The 13,512-nt window shown below is 30.0% G+C and overlaps 1 protein-coding gene across 1 annotated transcript in view; it reads right to left on the bottom strand.

Moving 5' to 3' along the window:
- Nucleotides 1-1,325: 1,325 nt before the first annotated feature.
- The window catches only part of LOC106460013 (bromodomain adjacent to zinc finger domain protein 2B-like), a 170,426-nt gene continuing 158,239 nt past the window's right edge, over nt 1,326-13,512 (bottom strand). Inside the window, exons 38-41 of the mRNA XM_022386600.1 lie at nt 9,754-9,863; nt 7,582-7,791; nt 6,029-6,172; nt 1,326-4,909 (exon numbers count right to left, since the gene is read on the bottom strand). Of these exons, the coding sequence (XP_022242308.1) occupies nt 4,759-4,909; nt 6,029-6,172; nt 7,582-7,791; nt 9,754-9,863 (615 nt within the window). The 3' untranslated portion in view covers nt 1,326-4,758. The remainder of the gene's footprint in view (nt 4,910-6,028; nt 6,173-7,581; nt 7,792-9,753; nt 9,864-13,512) is intronic.

Genomic DNA, 13,512 nt, shown 5'->3' with positions numbered 1-13,512 from the left:
GTGATGTGGCCCTGAAATTGCATGTCTCTACATGAAACAATACCTAAACATCTAAGGAATATGGGAAAACTCCATAAAGATGGTGTTTGGGTGCCTCACGAACTCTCCGATGATCATCATTTCCAACGTTTGAATGTTGCTTCGTCTCTCCTGGCACGTAACGCACGTGAACCATTTTTGGACAGAATTGTCACCAGTGATGAAAAATGGATTATCTATGCGAATATTAAACAGCAAAAACAATGGCTCGGTCCTAGACAAAAACCAATTCCGCAGAAAGTGATGCTTTGTATTTGGTGGGACATCAAAGTAGTAATTAATTTCGAACTCCTCAATCCACAGCGAACTGTTAACGCAGAGATCTATAGTTAGCAACTGGAACGTTTAAATCAAGCCCTTCACTCCTCATTCGGAAAGGTGTTCTTCTTCTCCACGACAATGCTCATCCACATGTGACACGTTTGATGCAACACAAGATTATGGAGTTGGGTTGGGCAGTTCTCCTCCACCCACCATATTCTCCAGATATGGCTCCATCAGATTGCCATCCTTTTCGTTCGCTGCAACACTATCTTAATGGGAAAATGTTTGCAAGTGTGGAAGGTGAAAAAAAGTGGACAAAGCCAAGTGATTTCTTTAATTGGCGCATTAACAACCTGATTGAAGATGGAAAAACATCATCGATAAGAATGGAGACTATTTCATTTAATAAATGTTTTGTTTTGATATATAAGTTGTTCGAGATTTTTTCATCTAATAAAAGCGACATTAATTTCTTGACGACCTAATACCATAACTCAAATTCTCCTTTTTATGTTGTGTTTAATAACTTGCAATTTTAATATATTACAATTTTTTTGTACTAAATGCAAATTCAGGAATGGATCTTCAATATATATATATATATTTCATTCATGTCTTATTGTAAAGCAATCTTTATCATTATTAATAATAAGAATAAACAGTTAGTAAATTGAAGAGCACTGTGGAAATTATTCTGCTACAACTTCCATAAAAAGAAAACTCAACTGAGTATGAAAACCATATTAATTATGTGGGTGCTCACATAATTAACCATGGCTCCCATACTCAGTTGGAACCTTTTACATTTTACTAACTAGTCACCAGAGTTTCAGCACTTATGGGGAAAGAAAAATTAAAATATGGAAAACTAGATTTTTAACCTTTAGTTTTTTCTCCATAAAATGCTGTTCACATTTTATTTGAAAACAAAATTTTCAACAGTATTCTAAAAACAATATTTTATTGTGGTTATCAGTGTTACACATTTCACCTTGTAATATAACAGAAACCAAACTGGAAAGAAAGAGATTGAGAAATAACTTTATTGTCACATTTGAAATTCTCGAAATTATGTTGGTTAAATTTCTCTTTCAATATTCAGTTGTGTCTCTTAATTTATTCAGGTACATTACATGGTGTATTAAATAACACCCAAAATAGCACAACATATTCTGTTGAAAAATGTTTCACATTCAATAAGTTGAGCTTTTGATACATGTATCAATTTTCATTTTTTTCTGAATAAAATGCGATCTAAATTGATAAACAGATTGACCAAATTACATTTCTAAAACTGCATTAAAATTAATTAGAAGTGTGGACAGTTGGGAGAAAACTTTTATTTTATAACTTATACACATAATTTCACTTTTGGTAGTTCAGAAAAAAATGCAAACAAATATTAATTTTTCACAAGATAAATGGTATTTTCAATTCACACAGAAAATTAACTCCAAACGTAAATCTACATTTTATTTAAGCTATATGTTTACTAATTTTTATCAGAATAACTTTCATTAACTCTTTTAGAGAAATTACATAATTTACCTGGCTAATAAGATTTGTAAAATAGTTTGTGAAAATATTTGAATTTTCAACAGATTTGCTTTAAGAACACAGAGAAAGCTTGTATAATTCAGCAGAAACTGAAACAACAACATACTGGTTCATTTTACACACAAAAGAATATTACATAATTAAAATCACTATCTCTAGCAAGGCTGACTTTATCAAAAGAAATATTGTGTGCTAAAATCTTTCTAATTCATACATATAAAACGAAATGTATTATAATTTATTAACTCTATTTTTTGTATTACAAAGCTGAAATTGCTTGAAAAATGTGCCTATATCAAAAAGTATACTCATTTAATATTCATAAAACAAATTTAATCACACTAAATCACAATCTGTGAACTGAACTTTTGTGCATTTGATTCATTTAAATTTTCCCATGATTCTCTAAAGTTCATTTGTTACTTTTTTTTGTAACAATTTAAATTTGTCGATGCAAAAATAATATATGATAGCATTAAACAACAATTAATAATTGTGTATGACAATTATGTCGTTTTTGAGATAGTGTGTTACTAATTTTTCATATTCTTCATCTACTCTTTTTCTGCTTTTCATGATTACTAAAATAAATGTAGTGTGTAAACAAAAGTAACAAATAACTTAACCTTTTATGTAATATAGGTCAAATTATTTTATTTTGGAGCTTATGAATAATATTTTCAGCGAACTTTAATAACAATAAAGCTGTTCAGTTTTTTAGTCCAATAATGTTACAATGAAAGAGAACAGTCCAGATAAAAGTATAATTTGACAGGATTTTCACCAATATTTACTGGAAGTTAAAATTTTACTATCTCCATATTTAAATAAACCAATTATAATTCAAAGCTTTTTTAACCTGGCCCAAGAACATTTTCTTTATACTGTTTAACCCTTTCTTTGTAATAGCAAATGAAATTAGCCTAATAAATGTGTGTGACAAAACCACAGGTCATGAAATATATTAATCTATTCATGAGAAACTATTCAATGGAATTTTTTTCAACTTTCTGATATTAGTTTTTCACCTGAGTATGTTAAACCATTGAGAATTCACCCTATTATGATTAGTATGGTTTCAAGCATAAAAACAAAAAAAAAATTCAATGTACAGTGAACATGTTCTGTATTAAACATTGGACCCAGTGAACTTTATAAATTATTGTAGAACCTAATAATATTCTTGTATAGTTTGTCATCAGTACTAACATACTAGCCTGAAGCTAATGTTATTAGCTACTGAGTAATAAATCAGCTTAATTTATAGTCCAAATAGCCTATAGCAAGTGGGATAGGGTACTCATTTAAATAGCACTTTAAAGCAATGTAGTACAGAATAATTTCACTCAAAAATTTTTTTATTACATTAACATGTAACACTAACCAATAGGGAGCATTCTAGGGTAGAAGATACTGGGAAAACAATAATTATGATAAGTTACAAGGAAATTAGTTCTTTAAAGATGGAGAGTGAAAGCAATAGAATGTAAAATAACATCAAAATAGTCTAATTACATATAAAAAATTATTGTACAAAAAGAAAATTCTGGTAGCCTAATTAATGGGAATGAACCCTCTCATTGTGAGGACTAATAAGGACATTTAATTACATGGCATGTTGATGCACTTAAAAACTCATTGTCAAAAAATCAATGATGGTTGTATACATCTCTCGTATTGTTTAAATCGTTTAATTTGTGAAAATCTTCTTAAGATAATTATGAGTGGATGATATATATGAAATATAATACTAATAAATAACTTAAGCAAAATTTAATACAATAACAAGTGCCCCAGAAAGCTAGACACTATACCTCACATGAGTCACCAAATACCTACACTGCTCTATACATACATTTAGTTTTTTCACACCATACAGGATAAGTAACATGATACTACAATCTAACTGATTCAATAAAAAAAAGAGAGAAATAAACTACACTTATGTCATAACCCCCCACCCCCACACTTTTCCACATAGTCCTTGCTTTGGTCCATCTCATCCATTATAGTGGAAAAACTTTATACACATGTCCAACAAATATATTTCAGAACTTACATACAGTTATGTATGTATGAAAACTATTTCAATGGAACTTTGTGAATCAATGGATGCCCCTATACTGTTAGTGGTCATTTGACAAATTTCATACAAAAATAGGTCCCAAATCTTTATATTCTACAACACAATACAGGAATATGAAGTCTATCCTATTGTAACAGCAGATGTTGAAAACAGAAATCTAAGAATTTCTGATATACAAGGGCTTGTTGTAGGATTCACTTAGTACTATATTCACACTGCAAAGAAAAGTATCTCAAACACAACGTTTAGTTATTATTTAAATACCCTGGGTTATAAAACCTGCTTACAGAAACAAGAGTAATACATTACTGCCTGGCTTTCCTGATTGCATTGCAGGTGATAAGTTTTTTTTTAGAAGTGGGAGAAACGAGGTACTGACTGAGTATAGATGTGTCATTTCCACTGCCAAGCAGTATTTTATTTTTACACACCAGCAATAATGGCTTCAAAATGCATATACAACCACTAGGTGGCACTAACAATTCATAAAAGAACTGGAACAAGTAGACTTGACGAGCTATTTTCCTGGTGTGTGCGTTAAAAACAGGACGTACATATCTATACATAGACACAGAACAACACTAAGTAAATAGACTGTCTGTTTACCAAATTTGCATAAAACACAATGACACACAGATTCACTAACTTCAACAGGTGTAACCTGAACTACACAAAATTGTCTCCCAAATTCCAGGCACTTCTGCACTCAAAAAATTTAAAAAAAAGAAAAAGGAAGAAGAAAAAAAAAAAGCAGCTCAACCTGGTGGAAGTAACTATTCAATCAGAAGTAACACTTGTGACCATGGGTATGCTCAAGTGGAATTAAGTTCTGCCCATCGGCTCTCAAAATATGCCCTCATACTGTGACCAGCTCTTCCCACAGGGGATTCATCTTCATTAAAAGTTTCACAATTGTTGAAGATTAGGCGCACCTCTTCAGCAAACTCTTCCTTTATTTTGTATCTACAAAAAGAAAAAATTATACTTTCTAAGCCTAATTGAATATGACAATAGAATATATACATAAATCTATTTGCAGTACACTATAACCACTTAAGGAATAATTAAGACATAATAAAGTAAACATTGATAATATAGTGAGAACTAACATAACATTTATCTATTTGTCTAACTTGTAAGCTTATTCAAAGGAATCGTTTTTATTTTTCCTTGAGTAATATGTGAGGATAAAGATCACATTTATCCATTTGTTTAATTTGTAAGCTTGTTCAAAGGAAACGTTTGTATTTTTCCTTGAGTAATATGTGAGGATAAAGATCACATTTATCCATTTGTTTAATTTGTAAGCTTGTTCAAAGGAAACGTTTGTATTTTTCCTTGAGTAATATGTGAGGATAAAGATCACATTTATCCATTTGTTTAATTTGTAAGCTTGTTTAAAGGAAACGTTTGTATTTTTCCTTGAGTAATATGTGAGGATAAAGATCACATTTATCTATTTGTTTAATTTGTAAGCTTGTTCAAAGGAAACGTTTGTATTTTTCTTTGGGTATTTCTTTATTCCACTATACTAGAAACAAAAAAATAAATAAAGATAGCATTGGTAATATAGTGAAAATAAAGATAACATTTAAAATTATGTATTTTTCTAACTTGTAAGCTTGTTTGCAAAAATTATGTATTTTTCTCTGAGTAATTCGTTATTACACAATACCAGAAATATACATAATGTAAAACATTGATTTATAATAGTTGACTAAAGCAGTTGTTTCCAAACGTTTGTAGCAGATGGGGCTAGCACACTCACATAAGAAATTTTTGCAAATCATTAATTACACAAAAAACAAGAAACACAATCAACATATATTAACTAAATTTACCAATTTTATAACAATTTAAAAATTTACACAGATCACTTTCAAGTGCCAACAAAATTTTAAACTACAGACTTGGTGTTTGGGGACAGCTAGCCTAGACTAATATTTAATGTACTGTTTGTGAACATCAAAAAATCTGCTAAAATATAAAGAGATAAGGATTTGTTTTTGCAAAGTGTACATTGTGTACAATACTTTAAGTTTCCAAAATCTGCACAAGTTTAATAAAATAAAGGAATCTTACAATCCTCCTTCCAACTTGTTTCTTATTGTACTAAAATCCATTGGTTTTTTGATGATTTTTTTGTAGGTTGGAAACTGTTTGGTTTTGACTGGAAGAAGGAAAGGCCAGGAATCTTCATGTTTTTCTAGTTCCTCCAACAAGTTTCTGAAATTTTAATAAACATTTAGAATAAAGGTTCCTATTCACCATGTTTATATAACAATCTGAGATTTTATAAGTTGAATCTAAATTTGACATGTCACTATTTATAACACAACTTCACATAATCCCAAACCAAAAACTGTGAATGTTCAAACCTCAGCATACAGATGGAATAAAATGTCAACTTGAAAATGCAATGCTTAAAATTTGATGTTAACACACAGAGAAATAAAAGAATTTAATAATTATGACCACATGAGTTTTTTTAAACACTTTTTTTTCTAAATTACTTGTGTACAAACTTTCTTGTGGATCATAGATCCTTGACTTTGTTGGTTTCAGGACCCCTAGTAACATAAGAGTCACATAAAAAATATCAACAAAAATAACATCAATATTGCAGTTAATCCTACTAATTAATTCTGGGGTTTCTTATGTGTTATACATAAAATTGAATTATTTCACTAATTTTTGGGTTAAATATTTACACTGAGTGTTGTAACAGACAAAAAGTGTAAAAGTTAGTCAATATGTGAATCTCACCACTATTGATGTGGTAATTTGAGGGTTAGTCGGACTTTTTTAAGTTTGACGTTTTTAATTATCTATCTATTCATTTGCATATTAATTGTCAAACACTTTTTATTCCACCTATTCTTTCAAAATGTTTTTATTAACTCTGATACAATATGTATACTTCCTGCAAGTTCAACAATATCCTTAGAAAGTTTTCTAATTATTTTATTGTTGATTTCTTTTCTAAATTGTAAACATAATTTTTATCTTCCTGATTTTTATCATTTAAAAACACACACACACGCATGTTGAGCTTCCACACAATTAAAGACAAGCTTTCATAAACAAAAAAAAATACCATCTCAAATTGTGTTTCAGCAGTTAACTATTACTCAAAAACTGTGTAACATGTTTCATAAGTATTCAAATAAATTAAAATGTGTGGAAAGTGGTGTTTTGTTTGGAGTTAAGCACAAAGATACAAAATGATCTATACGTAGTCTGCCCACTGCTAGTATCAAAACCCAGTGTTTAGTGATATAAGCTCCAAGACTTACGACTAAGTCACAAGGGTTAGAAAGTGCTATAAAGTGGGCTTCAAGTGCAAAACAGTTGCACAGTGTTAAAGTAACATTTACAAATATATTAAAATTTTACCAATTCAGTACTACACTGAGCTTAGTTTTCCTTATACAATATTTTACAGCAAAGGTTCAATTCTAAATGAGAGTCCAATAAAAATTATAACAGCTGAAGTATAAAAATCTCCAAAATAAGTCTTAAAGTCATAAAATAGTATTTTGCAGATTGTAAGGTGATCATCAAACATTATTACATTCTGATTTTAAAGTAGCACATGTTATATATATACATATATAAACACCTCTATTTACTACCTTGCTAAAGTAAATTCCTTGTTAATTTGAGGCTTTGACTTCTCTTTTCTTTCACTGGATTTGGATTTATTACTAGAATTACTTTCTGACTTTTTACATTGTGTAGCTTCTTTTTCTTTTGGTACTTCTTTATCTTTTTCCTTATCCTTTTCTTTATCTTTTTCCTTGTCTTTTAGTGTATTTTCTGTTTGCTGTTTTCTTTGGCTGAGACTGGAAATCAGGAGAATTCATGTAAAGATACATTGCCAATACATTAATCGAACTGGTCCAAATCATACAAATACTTCTTACAAAAATAGATTACCATTCTTAAGGTGGCAGGTGTTAAATTCCGGTAATGTTTAGTGCTTCAATCTATGATAACTAAAACTTTTGTCAGTCACTAATTAGAGAAGGACATAAACATTATTGATGGGAAATTTCCTTCATTTGTTATAGAAGTTATGCCTGACGGATGAGCTTATTCAAAGATATCCCAATCAATTTGACATAGCAGCTGAATCAGAGATTTGTCAATTGATTACTGCATTGACAGTGAAACAAAAAAATGGGCACAATAGTATCATTATCTTTAAAATGAGGGGGTTGGAATCATATACAAGAAATTATTAGTTTCAATATTTTGTGAAAGTAATGGCACAGTAAAACCCAAAGATGCAGTGTTGAAGTTGAAGCAGGTGCACGATGTATTACAAGATGATTTCCTGAGCAATTCCCAAATTAAAAATATTATTTTTGTGATGAAAAGTAATTATAAGAAGGATGGTATAATGCCCAGTATGGTACCACCATAGTATAATCCATATAGATTTCATCATATCATATTTCACTAATATTTAGTTTTTCATTTTAGAAGTTGTGTCAAGCTTCATTCATCGAGATCTATCAAAATAACCCCTAAATCACCAGTTTTCAGAATGACCCCCCCCCCTTTGGGCTGGCTTGTGTGGCAGGTGTTAAAACATAATATAATCCTAAAAATTAAGAATCTGTTATTTCAAAAATTTCGTTTTCAACCATTTTTTCTAACATCAAGTTTTAACAAGAAAATTTAATTGCAGAAGATATAATAACAAATTAAAAGACATCCAAAGAAATTGAATCAGTAACTTGTTTTGAAATAAGACATTACAAAGTTAAAGTTCATAGTAAATACATATAAAAAACAATAACACTAAATGAAAGATAACAGATACATACTCCTAAACAGAATCAAAACTAAATTAGTGTACAGTTAGGTTTGATAATTTTGTTTGTAACAAGCCATTACAACAACTGCTTGCAAACTTGTAAGTTATATAGTGTGATTTACAGCATTAATCATGAGCAAGTTTTTTGTAATATAAAAAAGCATTCTGAGACTTCAAGTCACATGGAAATTTATGTAAGGTGTCTTTGATTTCCATAGCTGTATATTAATGGTGTATTTTTCCATCTAAGATTTAATAGAGCACACACGCACAAATATATGTAAATAAACTTTGTTGATTTTAAACATAATCATTGTAAATTTTCCATTTATCTTGGTAATGCATTATATCTTTATGTATTGCCATACATTGTTATATAAGAAGGGTAATTTATACAGAGAAATAAACTGGAAGCTTATGACTTTAAAAATAAAATATACACTGAATTTAATGTAGCTATAAGCAAATAAAACAGCAAAAGTAAAAAAAAAATAAATGCTACCATAGTTATAATTTTTAATTCAGCTTGGAAATTTGTTAAATTCAATAATTAATAGTGAGTGAATCACTTCCTCAGATAAACACTGTAGTTTTAAATACATTCTAATTGATCTACCATTTTATTTAAATGTTTAATAGTTTTTTATAAATTAAGCGTACCTGAGCTTTACAGCTTACACAAGTCCATTTTCCTTTGGGTGGCCTGAAGAAAAATTTAAACAACATTTTTGAACCGAATCGACATAAAGATTGAATACTAATTGAGATAAGAAGGAAAGACTAGGAAATACTCAGGCAATTACAAAGAAAAATAAAGACTGCATCTTTTATTTTAATCTAATTCACCATGTAAGTATCTGTTTTAGCCATTAAGTTATAATTTGGGTTGTTGGTCTGCTTTTTAAACATATAAATATAAATCAGAAATGGTTAACAATTCTTAACTACATTTACATTATTAAAGAAATTTTGTTACTCCTACCTTGACAAGGGTGGGTCTAAGCAATCAATGTGGTACATTTTGGGACACAGGTCACAAATGATCAATTTACCTTTCTTACCACAAAGTACACACACTTTGTCACCTGTGGCCTAATGGGAATAAAAACATCAGTATATATTCAAATTCGGATATGGTTTACATGAAATAAAATATCTATACCTGGAAATAATAAAATAAAAAATACAAACATAAAGCACTTTTTTTGGGATGATTGCTGCAAAAAAAAAAATCCAAGCAAATCTCTCAAAATTTGTACATTTCATAAATACATTAAACAAATTTCATAAATTTTAAAACAGTTACAAATGCTTTTAAATTGTTTGTACATATGACAAAAAAAAATTATTAGGTGTTAAGGAATTACATAATTTTGTATAGTAGCAAAAATCAAAGTATATAATCTAAAACAAAATTACACTTACAAAATAATTTTTTAAGTATTTTACTACCACATCTTTAGACAAATAATTCTCCCAATGCCATGTTTACTTTTAGACTCAAACATAAATGCACGTGATGTTGTATAATTATTTATACCTCACTTATAAGATGCTTTTTTTATTAGTCATAAACATATCCATCAGTCTTATAAAGCTGATCAGTAAACAATCCCAAGAGTCAGAGACAGAGAGTGAGGAGAGCTTCTCTGATGGGTTTGACAAGTCAAGAAGGTTCAAGTTTTATATTACTGCTTGTAATTATGTATAGTTTGTATTTCTAATTTGTTGGAAACTGCAGCAGCCTATTTTTGATGTCAGAAAATTTTGAAGTAGAGAAATCAGAGCTCAGACACATCATGTGACACAGAAAAAAATGAAGATAGGGAATTTTTTAAATATTTCTTTTTGGAAGTAAGACTGACTTAATATATACACACATATTAAAATAGCTGCACCTCACATAAATTTTGCAGTCAGTAAAACTGACTGGTGGCTTTAATTTCTGCCAGTCAACTAGCTTTTGAAACTGTTTCTAATGAGTATTTACTGATTAATGGAAATGCTGTTATCTAAGCCTTTTTTCTTTTCATCTGTGGTCTACATTAATTCTTAGATTATTACAAAATAATATTGAACTGTTATTTATTATAGTTATCACACACACAAAAAAAACTTTTCTTTTATCTTTAGCTTGCATGGTGGACCAATTCTGTGGCCTCCACATTCACCAGAAATCAATCTACTAGACTTCTTTCTTTGAGGGTATGTTAAAAACATTGTGTATCACACAGCTATTGAAGTTTTGCAGGTGATGTCATGAGCTGGGAAATCCCGAGGTTTTGCCCATTGTGAACATCAAGCTACCACGTGTTTACTCCAGGCTTAGCAGTGTGAACTTTACTTTTCTTAAATGACATTATCTTTGGATTTCAGCTGTCAATCGGAAATATCGGGAATCATCAGACTACAGCAGTCTGTGTAGCAAACATTTTATAGCAGGTATGAATTTTAATTTTTCAATAGTATATATATAAAATTCTGATAAATATATCCTTTTTAAACTATGTGATAAAAATGTAAATGATCATCCAACCCTAAAGTCAGGTAAACGTTTTGATAACATGACAGTATTGGCCTGCATTATCATCCAAAATGAAACAAAAAACACAACAAACAAACTTATCAGAAGCCTTACCTCTGCCTTGTGGTTTGGCTCAAACATGGTCATTTCAGTATGATATTTTATTATATTTTCATATATACTTAGATTTGGCATGCAATAAACTTTATCAGTACGTCACAATATATCTAAATGACATTTCAATGTTAGAATTTTACCATATGAAGCCAAACAGATCAGAACTAGTTTCATTTTAATTCAGTTCTTCATGAACAATTATTTTTTACATCAGAATATTAATAGTTTCAGACAGGCTGCCAATATATATAATATTGTTAATTAAATTTCTAGGTGCCAAGAGTGATCACCCACTCTCCCCTGACTATATTCCTACCGTGTTTTCTCACATCAAGTCACCCCAGAAAAGATGAGCAGCAAAGAATACGGCCACATTTCATACACACCAGGCAATGAAAAAAATGTCGGAAAATAATCTATCTGCCAAAACGTACAAATCACTTTGCAAGCCTGCTATCTTCAGCTTCTCCAGGTATTGCTGTTGATATTCTCTCTGCAGATGCTTAACATCCTCAGATAACGTCAGTGACAAAGTATCTGACATAATTTATCGCACTTTCAACTCTGAGTTTATCTTACACATGGTGTATCAGGATACTGTAGACTCTAGTATGACATCCAAAATGGTGGAAAAGTATGCATCACATGATTTTGGTTGTGTTTCTGCAAAACCTCAATAGCAAATATCACAGAGCTAAAGACCAGGATAACAGATGTCATTGCCACTGTAATTGTGGACATATCTCAAAAAACGTAGACTGAAATTGAATATCAGTTAGATTTGCCAAGAGCCACTAATGGAGCACACAATGGAAATCTACTGACATGTTAATAGAAACTGTTTAAGTTGGGCTACAAGATGTTAAAAACTGCATGGTTGTATTTCTTTAGTTATTTAATTATTGTATTTTACAATAGGAAAGATAATTTTGAATCACCCTCTATTACATATATTATTACTACTTTTATCATTTTCTTTTTTAGTTTGTAAATACTTAGCTTGATTTGTCTGACTTTAGTCTGGTATGTTTTTGGCAGTTCTGTTGCCAATAATATTAACATACCACTTGAATTCTTGCTACTATGAGGTATTACAAATACTTTGTTTTGAATTTCACAGGTCTAACTCTCATTCACTGTTACTTTTGGGGCAATGTGAATGCATTGCATCTTTTTTTAGTTTTGTGTTATCATTATCAATACCACTTATTTAACCCACGAGAAATTATTATCTGTTCAATTACACCAGGCAACAACAACAAAAATTTCTGCTACTAGAAAAAAAAATGCCACTGTTTCTGAATAATTTGACAAGGCTCATTCTAAAATATCATGTTGAAAATTACTTATAATCTCTAGTTTTAAGTTATGATAGATTTATTCAAAATATTCTTATATATCATGAAAAAAACAATTTTTTTCTTTAATAACTTTACTTATTTATTGAAAATTGCATTTAAGAATGTTCAAAAACAATATATAATAGCAATACCAGTTTAAAAAAGCAATGGATATATAATAAGACCATATATTGAAAATACATTCAGGCTATGTTCAAAATTTTCATCATAGTATTATTTTTGTTACAAAATATCTGCTTGCCTTGTTGCACCTTTTATTTAAGTTCTCAGTTTCATGCTGTAGAAACCAACAATAAAATCCCATCACTTAATACTTCTGTCCAATTGTAGAGCAATCCTGGTGGAAGCACTCACCATGCTCATCATCCACTGCACCTAGACCATTTGGAAAGAAGTCCAAATGGGAGTGTAAGAAGTGCATCTTTAGTGACATCCTAGAGACATTTTCCTATACTAATTGAGCATATCATCAATCATCATGGCTCAGTTTTCATCTCTGTGATTTCCTAAGAAAGTTTTAATAACCAGTTGGAATTATTTCCAAGCAGCAAGTTCTTTCTGATTGAATACTGTTTCAAAATCATCACCCATCAGCACTTCCCGAATCTGTGGGCCAACAACGATGCCACTTTTCATTTTTGCTTCACTGATTTTTGGAAACTTGTCAGAAAGATATCTGAAGCCATTACCATCTTTTTTTCTTTCCTTTTACAAAACTCTTCATGAGTCCCAGTTTAAT

This window comes from Limulus polyphemus, unplaced genomic scaffold (genome assembly GCF_000517525.1).
Source record: "Limulus polyphemus unplaced genomic scaffold, Limulus_polyphemus-2.1.2 Scaffold693, whole genome shotgun sequence".
NCBI lineage: Eukaryota > Metazoa > Arthropoda > Merostomata > Xiphosura > Limulidae > Limulus > Limulus polyphemus.
This window is presented reverse-complemented; position numbering and strand designations above follow the sequence as displayed.